This window comes from Dromiciops gliroides, chromosome 4 (genome assembly GCF_019393635.1).
Source record: "Dromiciops gliroides isolate mDroGli1 chromosome 4, mDroGli1.pri, whole genome shotgun sequence".
NCBI lineage: Eukaryota > Metazoa > Chordata > Mammalia > Microbiotheria > Microbiotheriidae > Dromiciops > Dromiciops gliroides.
The window spans coordinates 35903009-35918307 of NC_057864.1; the positions used below are offsets into that span (position 1 = coordinate 35903009).

General features: G+C 42.6%; 1 protein-coding gene across 1 annotated transcript in view; it reads left to right on the forward strand.

Annotated features, from left to right (window-relative positions):
* The window catches only part of TGFBR3 (transforming growth factor beta receptor 3), a 237697-nt gene extending 233467 nt beyond the window's left edge, over positions 1 to 4230 (forward strand). The window contains exon 17 of the mRNA XM_043963893.1: positions 556 to 4230. Within this exon, the coding sequence (XP_043819828.1) occupies positions 556 to 671 (116 nt within the window). The 3' untranslated portion in view covers positions 672 to 4230. The remainder of the gene's footprint in view (positions 1 to 555) is intronic.
* Positions 4231 to 15299: the final 11069 nt, after the last annotated feature.

The following is a 15299-nucleotide window of genomic DNA, read 5'->3' on the forward strand; positions in this document are numbered from 1 at the left end:
AGCTTTGTCAGACCTGGAAGAATGTGCCCCGTTGGCATAGACTTATAGGCCATAATCCTCTGTGTGCCACAATGAGAGATCAGAACAAGATGTCAGTAGATTTCCACTTAGGAGATGAAAAAGACTCCCAGTGTGGGGAGTCCCTCCCTCTACTAATGCAAATTGAAGAGTCTCCTTAACTTTAGATAAGTTCTAGGGACTTGCTGAAGCACATAGAGGTCACATGATTTGCTGAAAGTCACTTAATTCATATGTGTCCCAGGCAGGATTTGAACCTAGGTCTTTAGGACACCAAGCCCAGCACTGTCTCTTCACCCCTGCAGCTTATCTTTCCTCCACTTACATGGACCAGATAGAAGGAAACTCTGATTTTTCCCACAAGGATTTCAAATGAACCAACTGAGAAACCATGCTCCTTCTACTTCTCCTCTCCTGCCTAGCTTGTGACCATGGGTGGGAGGTGAATGGAACAAAATGTCAGAGGAAAATGTATTCTTTTTGAGGATTCCTGTGTAATTCCTTTCTCTTCTCTTTTCCTTCCTTGTTGGTGAACAGGAGAGACGGCAGGAAGGCAGCAAGTCCCTACTTCTCCTCCAGCCTCTGAAAACAGCAGCGCTGCCCACAGCATTGGCAGCACCCAGAGCACCCCCTGTTCCAGCAGCACAACCTAACACCGCGGACCGGAGGGAAAGCCAGCGTCTCCCCAGGGAGGGCAGTGGTTCCGAGGGATTGTCCGTTCGTTGATGCTTGGTCCCCAAACTTGAAAGGTTTAATTTGGTTCCCTTTGAAATAGAGAAGAGACTTAAATGTTAAAAATCACCAGATAGATTCGTCCCCATCTTCCTCCACCTTGGTCTTCACGGTCTTTGGACCTTTCTCCCTGACATTGTCAGGAAACGTAAAAAAACAAAACAAAACAAAAAAACCCCAAACTCCTTGTCCCTCCAGACTCTTATCTCCTAGTGAGAGGATTGGAGGTTTCTCAATGTGAAACACACATATCCTTGCTTTGTCTGTAAAAATACATCCTTTCCTTGGAGTGTCCAACTTTTACCCTGGTTCAAGGAGTTGGTTAAGGGGATAGCAATATGGTAGAATTAAGTGATAAGGAAGATTGATGTCACCAGAGGATTCCTTTGAAGGAGAACCAAGACATTTTTAGTTCTGGATTGAAGTAGTTCATGGCATCTTGTATGTTGGGCTGCATCTAAGTGGAAACCTTTGTTGGGGTGAGCGCCTTTTTCGCATTGTTCTTACATGCCCTGAAGCTTCACACTTCTGTGATGGCTCCTGCCTTTAGTAACCAGCTCAGGCTCCATAGCAAGACAACATTCCTTTACATGTGCTTTGGGCCAGAACAATTGCAGGTACCCTACACACACACACACACACACACACACACACACACACACACACACGTGTATGTGCTTTAGATAGCAGCGATCTTATCTTAGTGCAGATTTCACATGTGTTGTCCCCACTCTCTCTAAATAGATTGTGACCAAGTTCTGCAGTTCCTAATTGGTACATCCTTCTGCCTTTGTGTTTCATTTAGGTGGCATCTAGATTAGGACAGAATTTGGCACTGGACCCCACATAGAACTCATCCCATGATAATGCATAGAAATGCATAGGCATGACAACTAATCTGGCTTGAGTGTTTTGTTTTTTTTCTAGGTCAAGAAGAAATAAGTTTAGTGGTACTCTGAAAATGTTGTAGGACTTCCTAGCTGGATCTTACTTGTGTGTATATTTTGGGTAATATGCTCTACCCTTGCAAAATAGGTCAAAACTCTATAAGCCCAGTTTATACATTATATATGTGCATATACATATATGTCTGTATAGACATGTGAACATGCATATGTGTGTGTATCTATATATAATTTTTTAAAAACAAGCAAGAACAAAACCAGAAACTTTTTAAAGATGAAAATTCATGGTAGTTTCTGTTAAACTACTGGTTAGTTACCTAAATGATATAATTGACTGACAAAAGTTGTGTCAAAACACAGAATAAGTGTGCTTATTTTGACCATTTTTATTTAGCACTCTTGCTCTAAATACATCCCAAACTTAAAACAACTTGGAGGTAAATTTCATGAAATGAAATTATATAATGCAACTTAAATGTGCTTCACTGATCCCTTTGTGTTTGATGAAAAAAAAAATCCTCCAGAGGAAATTTTTTATGCCAAATAATTCACCGATGGTGATGTCTTCTTCACCAATTGTGTGTTTAGCCACTTTCCAGAATTCCCAAAGAAATTATTTAGAATTCCCTAATCAGAACAGACCACATTCCACCCTCTCAGACTCACCAGCCAGTCTCATTTATTTGAAAGCAATATGTGGTGATTCTTGACCAGCAGGGTTCTAGACACCACAAGTGTCTATAGCTACCAAAGCCCACACAGCAGCCATTTGATCAAAGTTGAATGAGGGTTGGCAATCCGGCAAAATTAATTCAGTCGTTTCAGAGGCTATCAGATCAATTTAGCCCAAATCAATCTACTTTCTATGGAATGTTTAGTTTGGCCATTGACCAAGATCAATTGAAAAAAATAACAAAACACAACATCTATTTGCCAAACTTGACTAGAAGTATAGAGTAGCAGGGAAATTTCTGCTTCTGGGGCTTTTTTTTTGGGGGGGGGGTTGTTTTTGTTTTTTGTTATTAAACACATAGGCATCAGAGTAGGGAATCTAAAAAAATATGCTACCTGTGTTTGGGAATAATGCGCTTTGCCTAACCTTCAGCTGAATGTATTGTTTTAGTCTAATCTATGTATAAAAAAAAATCTTAAAAGATGTCTTCAAGGAAGACTAGAGTCTTTAAATCACTTATAACTATATTTTACTACATAAAATTTGTGTATAAAGATATATTTAAATGTTTTTGATAAATTTAAGTTACTCAGTATGAAATGTCTAATTTCAATTACTGTGAATTCTTTTTGTCAACCTTTTTAAAAAACTTCTTTTTAACCCTCTCTGTCATAAAAAATGAGCTATTCTTGTAAGAAGTATTAGAAAATCAATTTCTTAGATGGACAGGGTTAAAACCTTTTGTAAGATATTTAAATGTATATTTTTGAAAGAAATATGCTGCATTACCAATGATTTTTTATCAAGAATTTACTCTAATTTTAAACTAATTTACAGATTTATATTTACAGACTGACAAACCAAAATTTGCTATTTGTTTTAAAAGAAAGAAAATTGAAAAGATTTTTTAAAAAATTTTTAGACTTCTATTCCAGATCTATTTGAATATATCCATTTGTTCCCACCTAGCCATCACTGTGATTATTCACTTTAAGAAATCTGAACTAATGGACCATTAGTATAACTGGTTATCGAGGTGATGAATGCTATCAAATATTACTTCTGCGATATTTCTATAAAACAAAACTTGCAGAGGTGGGTGTTTCCCCACCCCCTCTCCCACCCTGCAGCCAACAACAGCCTTAGTCCAAGAATGTACATGGCTCTCATAACACCATTTCTAATGGTTTCTCAAGTCACCCTCTTGATACAATACAAGCACAAGTCCTCATTTTATAATATTTACAGCAGTTTTCTCATAAAGCTCTTCTGGGTTCTTTATTAGCCAAACATTTCTACCCACAATGCATTGTACGTTTTTTCCGCTAGAAAAGTTCTCTTGGTTCAAATACTAAGATTCCGAGGTTGAATGATTAGCTTGTTGGGGTCAAATCTTGTCTGAGTAATAGAGCACAGCTCATTTGACAATATGGAGCTGGGCAGATGTTACTCTCCATTATTGCAAGAAGTCTGACGTTATTTACTATGGGAAGGTGGTTGTCTGCTTGTCTCTTACCATGATTGTAATTTCTGTGCCCTGATTGTTCTCTGTGATGTATGTTGTACTAGTCTTTTCTGTAATGTGACTACCTCAAGGTTTGAAAGGAGACTTGTACTGCTGGGTGTGCCTAAAGAGCACTTTTTGTTGGGTGACGCATGTGGGTGTGGGTGGATGTGGTTGTGTGTGTGTGTGTGTGCGCGTGTGTGCTTAAGTGTATTTGTGTATTTGTTGGTGTGTCCTGCCTGGGGGTCGTTCATGAAATTAACAGATATTTTGAGAAAATGTTGGTCAGTTTCCACATACAATACATCTCCATCTCCATTTGTCTCTCTCCTCCCTTCCCTTCCCTTCCCTTCCCTTCCCTTCCCTTCCCTTCCCTTCCCTTCCCTTCCCTTCCCTTCCCTTCCCTTCCCTTCCCTTCCCTTCCCTTCCCTTCCCTTCCCTTCCCTTCCCTTCCCTTCCCTTCCCTTCCCTTCCCTTCCCTTCCCTTCCCTTCCCTTCCCTTCCCTTCCTTCCCTTCCCTTCCCTTCCCTTCCCTTCCCTTCCCTTCCCTTCCCTTCCCTTCCCTTCCCTTCCCTTCCCTTCCCTTCCCTTCCCTTCCCTTCCCTTCCCTTCCCTTCCCTTCCCTTCCCTTCCCTTCCCTTCCCTTCCCTTCCCTTCCCTTCCCTTCCCTTCCCTTCCCTTCCCTTCCCTTCCCTTCCCTTCCCTTCCCTTCCCTTCCCTTCCCTTCCCTTCCCTTCCCTTCCCTTCCCTTCCCTTCCCTTCCCTCCCCTACTCTTCCCTCCCTCTCTCCCCTTAGTTTCTTCTGAATGAGCCTGAATCCATTACAGATTTTTATTATCTAGGGGAACAAAAAAACCAAAACCCCTTAAATTCCTGTGGCCAGTTTGAACACCCCCCTGCCATTTTGTAATTTTGTATTCTTTTCTGCGTTCGGTGTGTTGGCAGACTTGTGAACTTGCTAAGTTGTATAGTTTTGATAACCATGGTGTTATAATCTTTTTATCTCTGTGCATAATAAAGATATATATATATATATCAATTATTCAAAAAGCTCTGGTTTGTTTGTCATTAAATACCAACATCAGGTTGATATAGCTTCTGGCTGTTCTTCTAAGTTAATCTCCCTTGCATTTTATTTCTCCACTTCCAAGGCTATAATGAAAGGAGTATAGAAGGGGAATAGCAAAAAAGAAAGTGCATAAAGAACAGTTTGGGAGCTTAGGAAAGTTTCTCCACTCTATAAGAAGGTACCTTGGAAGTCCTCAAATCCAACTCTCTTATTTTACACATAAGGAAAGAGGAGAGGAAATGACTTGCTCAAGGTCATACAGGTAATGGTAGGTAGCAGGTTTTGAACCCAAGACCTTTATTTAGCCTCTGAAGCCATTCCTCTTTCCATTACGCTATATAGCCTTACTTTTCTTGCTTCTGGTTTAGGTGGTAGAAGAAGCCAGAAGGGGAAATGGGCCCACAAAGCTGGGTCCTGATTGTTCAGCCTTTTCCATGATACTGGTTCTGGTTCTGGTTCTGAGAAACAGTAAGCACAGCTTGATTTGCCAGCCCAGACCTAGTCTCTCTGCTGCCATGATTTACCCCAGCCCTTTGGTTAGTAACAGAGACCTCCTTACTGCCCCAAATTTAGGCTTGGATACAGCTGAACCACGTAGGCTCACCCCTGAACAAACATTACCACTGACCCTTCAATGGACAGATCTCTGGGGGAGGAGTCAGGAAGTCAGAGTTCATATCTGGCCTCAGACACAAACTGACTGTGTGACCACAGACAAGGTATTTAACTTCTGTTTGCTTCAGTTTCCTCAACTGTAAAAGAGGATACTACTAATATCTACCTCCCAGGGTTGTTGTGAGTGTTAAATGAGAAAATGTTTTGTAAAAGAGCCTAGCACTGAGTCTAATACATAGAGCTTTGTAAATGCCCTTTCCTGGAGGATAACTCTATGCATGACTATGAATAAAATCAAAACCCTTGTGTTTATCATTTAAACCCCTTCACAGTGTGGCTGGAGCCTCACTTTCTAGGCTAATTACCCTTTGCTCCCCCTCATACACTGCACTCTCCCATCAAATTGGACAACTTAACACAATTCATGTTTCTGATGGACAAATTCCCTCCTCATCTCCCATCTCCATGCCTTTGTCCAAGATGCTCCCTAACCGGACACATTCTCCCTTCTCATCTGCACCTCTTAGATGTGTTTTCTAGCTTAAACTCTAGTGCCATCTCTCTTTTTTTGTACCACTCCCCCCACCCCAGTTATCAATCTCTCTAAATTACTGTGCTTATTTTGGGTATCGACTGTATTTACCCATCCACATCCATGGTGCATCCCCCCAGAAGAATGTAAATTCCCTGAGGGCAGAGATCGGCACACACTCGTGTATGTGTGTGTGTGTGTGTCCAGTGCCTAACTTAAGAATTACTGTGCCTTAAAAAACAAACAAACAACAACAACAACAAAACAAAAACAAAGAATTACTATGCCTTTAGCTTAAGAATGCCTTATTACGGATAGAGCACCGGCCCTGGAGTCAGGAGGACCTGAGTTCAAATCCAGCCTCAGACACTTAACACTTACTAGCCGTGTGACCCTGGGCTAGTCGCTTAACCCCAATTGCCTTACTAAAAAGAAAAAAAGAAAAAAGAAAAAAAGAATGACTTATTAGGGTTCAGCTAGTTGGCACAGTAGATAATGCACTGGTTCTGGATTCAGGAGTACCTGAGTTCAAATCCGGCCTCAGACACTTGACACTTACTAGCTGTGTGACCCTGGGCAAGTCACTTAACCCTCATTGCCCGTGCAAAAAAAAAAAAAGGATGACTTATTAAACATTCATTCATTTATTGAGGTTTCATTTTCTTTCATTCAGCTTTTGCAAAACATGGTTTTTGTCAAACTTTTTATTTTTTATATTTTATGGTTATATTTATAAATTGCATCATAAACCATATATTATATTTTATAATAATATATTTTTGTTTTTACAATGCTAGTCCTCTCCATCTTCCCCCTCCCCCCATGTGTGTGCACACACACACACATTGCTTATAAAACTCTCAGTGTAATGAATCAGATGTATTTGGTGTTAAGGATTTTTTTTTTTAATCAAGCGCCTTAAAAGATCTACATTTTTAATAATTTGAGGAATCAAAACCTGATTGGTGGTTGGTTTAGAGAAAACCTTTCCTAGCCTGCTGCATGTCATTGCTTATAATTCCATACTCCTCTCTTCCCTTCACCCCAACAAATGTCAGGATGTAAAAACTCAGAACATGAGCTAAGCAAACACCATTTATAGAGTGTTGGTTTCTTCTCGTCATTTGTGAATGATATAAGCTTTCTGGAGAGTGAGGAAACACTGCTAAGTGCCAATTACAAGGAAAACACAGACCAGACCTCATTTCCCGTTTTTTTCCTCTTTAAAAGAAAGAGACAGAGACAGAGAGAGAACGAAGTCTGTACCGAATCACAAATGTCACAAAAGGGCCCCGTGGCTTGAGTAATTTCTATGGATGTCTTTTTGGTCCTTGTTAATCCAGCCTTGGAGAGAGGATGCTGTCTGATGCCTTTTGTTTCCAAACTTCACTTTCAGAGTGGCTGATCCCATGCAGGAGTTCATTTCACTTACATGGATTTGATTTCACAAATGCTCAGATGACATCACCTCTCTTTCCTCCCAAGGTCACAGCTTGAACTGATTTCTAACGGGTTTCTCCATTTACAGCCTTAGGATTCAACACCATCTTTAGGGAGGGCACTGTCTGCCTGACTGAGTGTGCATGGTACCTGCCCTGTCTTAGAGAAGACTCCCCCCCCCACTTCTTTCCCACCCCTTATCCATCTTTACTTCCCTTCCCATCTTCCCTCCTTCCCTCTCTCTCCCTTCCCTCTCGTCCTCTCTCCCAAATGACATTTATTGAGCACTTATTGTATGCTGGGCTTTAGGGTTAAGAAGCCAAAAATCAATCACTCTTTGCCCTTGGGGTACTTACTTTCTATGGGAGAGAATACAACCCACACAGGTAAGCAAATGCAAAAATATGTACAAAATACAGTATATAGGCATTCATCCTATGCATACTTTTAACTCAACCTGTCCATCTCCCATCTTATAAAATCATAGATTTGACTCTTAGAAGCCCTAATCCAGCTAGGTGGCGCAGTGGGGCCCTGGAGTCAGGAGTACCTGGGTTCGGATCCGGCCTCAGACACTTAACACTTACTAGCTGTGTGACCCTGGGCAAGTCACTTGACCTCAATTGCCTCACTAAAAAAAAAAAAGAGAAAAGAAAAGAGAAGCCCTAATCCAACCCCTCATTTTACAGATGAGAAAACTAAGTCCCAGGATGGTTACACAAGTTGTCCAGGGTCAAACTGTAAGTACTAGAGGCACTCAGCCAATGAACCAGCATTTATTAGGTGCCTACTGTGTTCCTGGCATTGCGCTAAGCTACTGGGGATACAAAGAAAGGCAAAGTATAGTCCCTGCCCTCAAGAAGCTTGAATTCCAATGGGAGAGACAAGATGCAAACAATTGTATATTTGAGATATATACAGCATAAGGCAGGATTTGAATCCAGCACTCTTATCTATCTACTACCCCATTCATACCGTGTGTGTATGTGTGTGTGTGTGTGCGCGCGCAATATTCATTCTGCCCACACTTGTACTCCCATCTCTCCTATTTGGCTTTCACAATAATGCTACCATCCCTCTAGCCCCAGTCAGCCTCGGGACCCCTCCTCACTGTAGGGCATCCCTGAAGATGGCACCTCCGCCTGGCCCCCACAGAAAGAAGCAGGAGGAAGATATTTGTTCTAGTCTTTGGAAAAAAAAAACCAACTTCGCTTCAATAAACGTCCCAATTAGAAATTTGGGTGGAGCTGCTTTTTCTGGTCTGTTCCTTATTCTAGTTTATAAACTGTCTATGACACAGTTCCTTTAAGGAACAAGCTGTACTCTCAATGAGTGTTGAAATGATGCTGAATTTTAAAAGGGAAAAAATCCCACATAAATTCTCTTCTGGTAGAAAAGGAGAGAGGCACCTGGATGGTAACTTAAAATAAAAAACAAAACAACCCAAACAAACAAACAAAAAAAGAATAATAAAAACCATTTGTTGAGTGGGGATCAGAGCTTCCCACGTCTGTTTTATCAGAAACACAGGGTTCTACAGCACTGGTTCTTTGAGGCCAAGAACAGGGTCTATGGAGGAATATCTTTTTTTAAATTATTTTATTTTTAATTTATGGAATAAAACAAGCATTTCCATACCACAGTATAATAAAAAAGGTGATTGTACATGAAACTGCCAATCCATTATAGACAACTTGCTATTCTTTCTAAATATACAAGTTACCATGTAAATTTCTTTTTTTTTCTTTTCCTTCTTGACTGAACAGTGGAGTAAGCAGAACCTTTTTCCCTAAGTGGAAAGGGGACTGAAATATTAAAAAGGGACTAATCTATCCATTAGCCCGAGAAAGCGCCATTGCCAAGAGCCGGGGTCTCAGAGGACTTTTGCCATTTGACACTTTCCCAAGCAGATGGTGATCTTGAGAGAAGGTAACGATGATTAGTGTTGCCAGTAGAGGAAATAAGAAACCTACCTTTCAACCCAGCCAGGCCTTGTGCATTTTGACTGGATGTTTTTTTTTTCCCCTTTTTAGCTTTTCGGCAAGTTCCAAGAGGGGTGACAGAAACTGTTTCTGTCACTATGAGGAAGCCATATAGTTAGGTCAAGGGAGCAGTGAAAAGTAAGTCACAGTGGAATGAGGGGCAAGGGATTCCATCCTGGACATTCGCCTCTCCCACATCCCGGAGATGAATTGAGTATGAGCATCGGATCTTGGATTCACAGACCTTGGGTTCAAATGCTGCTTCTATAACTCAACTATCTCTGTGACTCTGGGACACGTCGCTTCATCTATCTGCGACTCGATTTCCTCATCTGTGAAATGAGGGCATTTGGTGAGATGGCCTCTGGGGTCCTTTTCCATTTCCAGATCTCTGGTCCTCACTGACCTACTCTGTAAAAAATGAGGGGATCTGACTAGATCGGTGGTTTTCAAACTCTTCCACAGGAGTAGAACCTTTCAGTCTAAATAAAAACTTTGGCAGAACCCTGCTAAAAGTTTGTCATTTTGGTGTTGTTCAGTTTTTTCAGTCATGTCTGGCTCTTCGTGGCCCCATTTGGGGTTTTCTTGGCAGAGATGCCAGAGTGGTTGGCCGTCTCCTTCTCCAGCTCATTTTACAGATGAGGAAACTGAGGCAAACAAGGTGAAGTGACTTGCCCAGGGTGACACAAAAGGTTTGTAGTTAGGATGGTATAATCGTGTACAAAGGATTGTTATAAAATCCTCTAAAATGATGATGATTTGAAATGCCTATTGACAAACAACACAAGGTTCAATAACAACAGCAGCAAACTTGGGGTGACGCAGGCTCTCCAGAAGCCCAGAGCCAGGATTCAGTGAAGGGCAGAATCACCTCCCAGAGCTGCTGAGGGATCAAGAGAGACAAGCTATGCAACACACTTCGCACACCTCAAGGTGCTCTATGAACATTCGATTCTGTTACTATGTGGGGCTCCTGGAGGATTTATGGGATAACACAAGGGAAGGCTGTCACAGGATGAGAAGGTGCAGATGGGTTGTGACCTGCCCTGCCTGGCAGACACACGTGTGGCAGGTTTGGGGCTGGGGGCGGGTTCAGAGTTGGCCGCTTTCCAGTGGTTTTCCTCGGAGTGCCGGGAGAGTTTGCCAAATCAGTTTAGAGCTGTTTTTGATTAGAGGCTCTAGCCCAGAACTCTGGCCCCTCTGGGCCTGGGGTTTTTCCAGTTTCTCTGACAGTACAGTTGTCTGATGCTGAGAGTGAGGGAGTGTTGATGCGTCCATGTCTTTTTTTTTAAATCAATGGAACACTGATAGAGCACCTACTATGTGTAAACTATTGTGTTAAGAGCTGGTGAAGATTTAATAGTTTTGTCCACACCTGTGATTTTGTAGGTATTGGGTGTAACCTGCTCCCCATCCTGCCTCTTACATACCCCCATGTACTCTGCAATTCTGTGACACTGACCTCCTAGCTGTTCCTCTTTTTTTTTGTAAGGCAATTGGGGTTAAATGACCTGCCCAGGGTCACACAGCTAGTGTCAAGTGTCTGAGACTGGATTTGAACTTAGGACCTCCTGAATCCAGGGCTGGTGCCTTATCCACTGTGCCACCTAGCCACCCCCTGGCTGTTCCTTTAACAGGAAACTCCATCTCCCGACTCTGGCCATTGACACTGGCTCTGCCCCCTGCCTGGAATACCCTCCTTCCTCATCTCTACCTACTGACTTCCCTGGCTTTCATTAAATCTCAGCTAAAATCCCACCTTCTAGGGGAAGCTAGGTGGTGCAGTGAATAAAGCACTGGCCCTGGATTCAGGAGGACCTGAGTTCAAATCCAGCCTTGGATACTTGACACTTACTAGCTGGGTGACCCTGGGCAAGTCACTTAAACCTCATTGTCCTGCAAAACAAAAACAAACAAATATAAAATATGATAAAATAAAATCCCACCTTATACAGGGAACCTTTCCCAATCCCACTTAATTCTAGCACCTTCCCTCCATTAACTATTTCATATCTATCACTCATGGTACTTGTTTATGCAGTTGTTTGCATGTTGCCTCCCCATTATACTGTGAGCTTCTTGAGGGCAGGGACTGTCTTTCACCTTTCTTTGTATCCCCACAGGGCCTGCCACATAGTAGGTGCTTAATAAATGTTTACCCACCGAATGACCGACTGAAATCAGCGACTATTCTGCAACTTGTAGTCTTAGCGGGTTTCCTAGGGCACTGAGAGATAAGTGACTTCCATGCTGAAGGAAGGACCCTAACCCCACAGAGCCTAACTCTATCCATTTCACCATCGGTCCACTGCTTGTGCCTTTGTATCCCCAGCTCTTGGCCTAGTGCATGACACATAAGGTGCTCAATAAATGCTTGTTAACTTCTTGACTTGGCTTTATCTCATACTGGCCAAAATATAATCATCAAGATACAATGAAAGATCAATCAATGAACAATCATTTATTAAGTGCCTACTATGTACCTGGGTTAAGTACTGGGGATACAAAGACAAGGGCACAATAGTCCCTGCCCTCAAGAAGCTTACAATCTACAAAATGTACAGCGTACAAAACTCCCACAAATTATAGTAGCTGCTGCTTATATAGGGCTTTAAAATTTGGCAAAGTGGTTTACACACATAATGTAATTTCATTATCGCAACAACCTTGTGAGATAGGTGCTATTACTATTCCCATTTTTCAGATGAGGAAACTGAGATTAAAAACTAGATCAATATGGGGCCTAATGGGTTGCAGTCCAAAAATACAAACTTGATTACATCAATAACAACCAGTCAGGGAAGCCGAGGATCCAATGGGGACAGAGTAGACAGACTCATTATTATGGCACAAGAAAGAGGTCCAACAAAAGGAGGTATGAGAAATTTGGGAAGGGACACGTAACTATTAGGGAGAATATGGAGCTCAGGTTAAGCCTCATGAAGGACATCGTGCCTGAGTGTGGCCTTGAAGATGGAGAAAGGCCCCAATACATGGACATGGGTAGGTGGGTGGAGACTATGAAATCTCATGGAGGAGCATCAATATAGCTTCTGAAATTTCCTTTATCTCATATTAAAATATGGGCTTCTTAAGACCAGAGTCTGACTTGCTTTCCTACTTGTATCCCTGGTGCCCATGCTAGTGCCTAATAGATGCTTTCATTCGTTCGTTCATTCATTCATTTATTCATTTATTCACTCATTCCAGGCATGGGGAAATGTCATGAAGATCCCTTTCAGTTTAAGTCCTATGATTTTTTCCATCAAATCATTAATTAGTGTCTTATCTATAGAAAAATCAAAAGAAGGAAGGAGAAAGCAAAGAGAAGAAAAGGTTCAAGGTCATCCCAGATTGGCTGGTTTGATTGTACATGAAGGGAAGAATCATAAAGTCAGATTGGAAAGCTAGGCTAGAACCAAGGGGCCGAAGGTCAGCTGAGGAGTTTGGGTTTTGTTCAGTGGGTAATGAGGAGTCCCTAAAGGCTTTTGGGAAGGAGATTGATGTCATCAAAGCCAGGCATTATGAAGATGCCTTTGGGGTATTGTAAAGGGTGGGGAGAAGAGAGGAAGCAGCAGAGAGATGCTCTTATCTTGGGCATATGAATGAGAAATGAGCTCTGTGGTGTAATGGAGAGAGAGCTGGCCCTCAGATTTAAGTGCTGGCTGTGATGTGCACTGACTCTGAGTCAGTCCCCTACCCCTTTTCTGGGCTGTCTTAAATGGTAAATTACAGATGGGGTGCCAAGCAGCACCAATGAGGGAATTTCTTCACGTGGGAGTTACCTCTTCCAGTGAAATCACACATCGGTCCCTATCCCTATATTCATCATCAGGGTCTTTTCCCCCGTGTGAGGATCTTTGTATTTTGGTGTTGATTCCTCCCCCCCCCCCTTATAGGATCTGAACTGTGTAGAATCCCAAGGGGAACAAGTTATATTTTTTGATTTGGGACTCCTAGCAGAGGGCCCTTGGTCCTCCCCAAAGAGCAATGGAAAGACATATGATGAGCACAAGTTGGTGGTGGGACATGAAGACTGGAGATTTGTGCAGAAGAGAGGAGGCAGTATGGGATAGGGCACAGACCACTGGACTTGGAGCAAGCTGTCTAAAGGATACATAGGAAATAATTAACAGGGAAGACACTGGAATGAAGAGGCTGGGGAAGGCTTCCTAGAGGAGGTAGGATTTAGTTGGGACTTCAAGGAAACCAGCGAGGTCAATAGTCAGGACAGAGGAGGGAGAACTTGGAGGGGGGGGTGTCATAGAAAATCCTGGGAGCTGAAAGATGTCTTGTTCGTGGAACAGCCAGGAAATCAGTGTCCCTGGATGGAAGAGTAGATGTTGGGGAGGATGGTGTAGGAAGACTGAAAAGACAGGAGGGGGCCCAGTTATGAAGGACTTTGAAGGCCAGAGTATTTTGTATTTGCTCCTGGAGGTGATAGGAAGTTGCTGGAGTTTACTGAGTAAGGGGTGACTTGATTGGACCTGCACTTTAAAAAAATCGCCTCTGTGGCTGATTGGCAGATGGATTGGACTGGAAGCAGGCAGACCCACTGGAAGCTATTGCAATAGTCCAGGTGTGAGATGATGAGGGCCTGCACCAGGGTGGAGGCCACGTCAGAGGAGAGAAGGGGGCATATTCTAGAGGTGCTGCAAAGGTAAAATTGACAGGCCTTGGCAATAGCTTGGATGTTGGGGTTAGAGAGAGGGAGAAGCCCAGGGTGGACATGTTGAGTTACACATGTTGAATGATACCAATATATGAACGAGATAATTCCTGCCCTCAGGGAGCCACTGGGGGAAAAAAACTTGTGACTTAGGTTTCTTTTTGCACCAATGGAATGAAGTCATCCTTGCCCTTGACCTAACTCCTTTTCATTCAGTTTAATTTCTTTTCTGGCAGGATACCTGGTGGACTAAATTGGAATCCTGAACCCACCCTGGAGGTGAGCTAAAAGTCCATGCCCCCCGGGATTTGCTCAGGCCAACAGTGACTCAGGAGCAGGCAAGATCTAGAAAGGGTGCCGCCGCAGAATTCTCCTTTCTCATCCAGGCACAAGCTCCCAGAGGAGAAGTTATTCTTCAGATTGAAATGTATCTACCCCATTCCCACTACCCTCTGGGGGAAGAGGGGGAGGTTCTAACCACTAGGCTCACACCCAGCCTCTTGGGTCATGTTGGGTGGTCTCCCTGCCAGGGTCTTGCTGGAATTACCCAGGATCAATATTTCAACTATTTTCTGTTTATTTCAAACCAGAGTTAAGTTCATAAGCTATTAAAAAAATAAAAAAAATAAAAAAACACTGAACACCAGAAATATGATTTTGGACAGGGGCCAGTTTGACTCTGGGCCAGAATATTTCCCCAGATCTAAAGAGCTCTCCCTCAGTCCCAGTTGTTTTTCCCTTTGGTTACTTACATTTCCTCCCAAAAGCTGAAGTTATTCCCCAGCCTTCCTTGCAAACGATGTAGCTGAGAATTTTAGGGCTGCACTGATACCTAGACATCCTGCCCCCACCCCCTAAGGCCTGATTATTAAATGTGGGCCTCCCTCCTAATTCCTGGCATCATGTTTGTTATAGCTCAGCTTTGGGACTTGAGAAATTTGACCTCTGGGCCTCCTGACTCTTAGTATTTTTTTTTTTAAATTGGCATTGGGGGAGGGTGTTAATTGTTAATTCAGCAAGTTTAGAATTGCTTGTGGTGGGGGGGTTAGAAAAGAAGGCATAGGAAAAGGGGTTGGGGAGGAAGAGGAAAAGAGGAATAGGTAAAAAGAAGACAGAGAAGCAGGTGGCTTCAGAAGCCTAGACCCTGGGCAGAAAGGGTA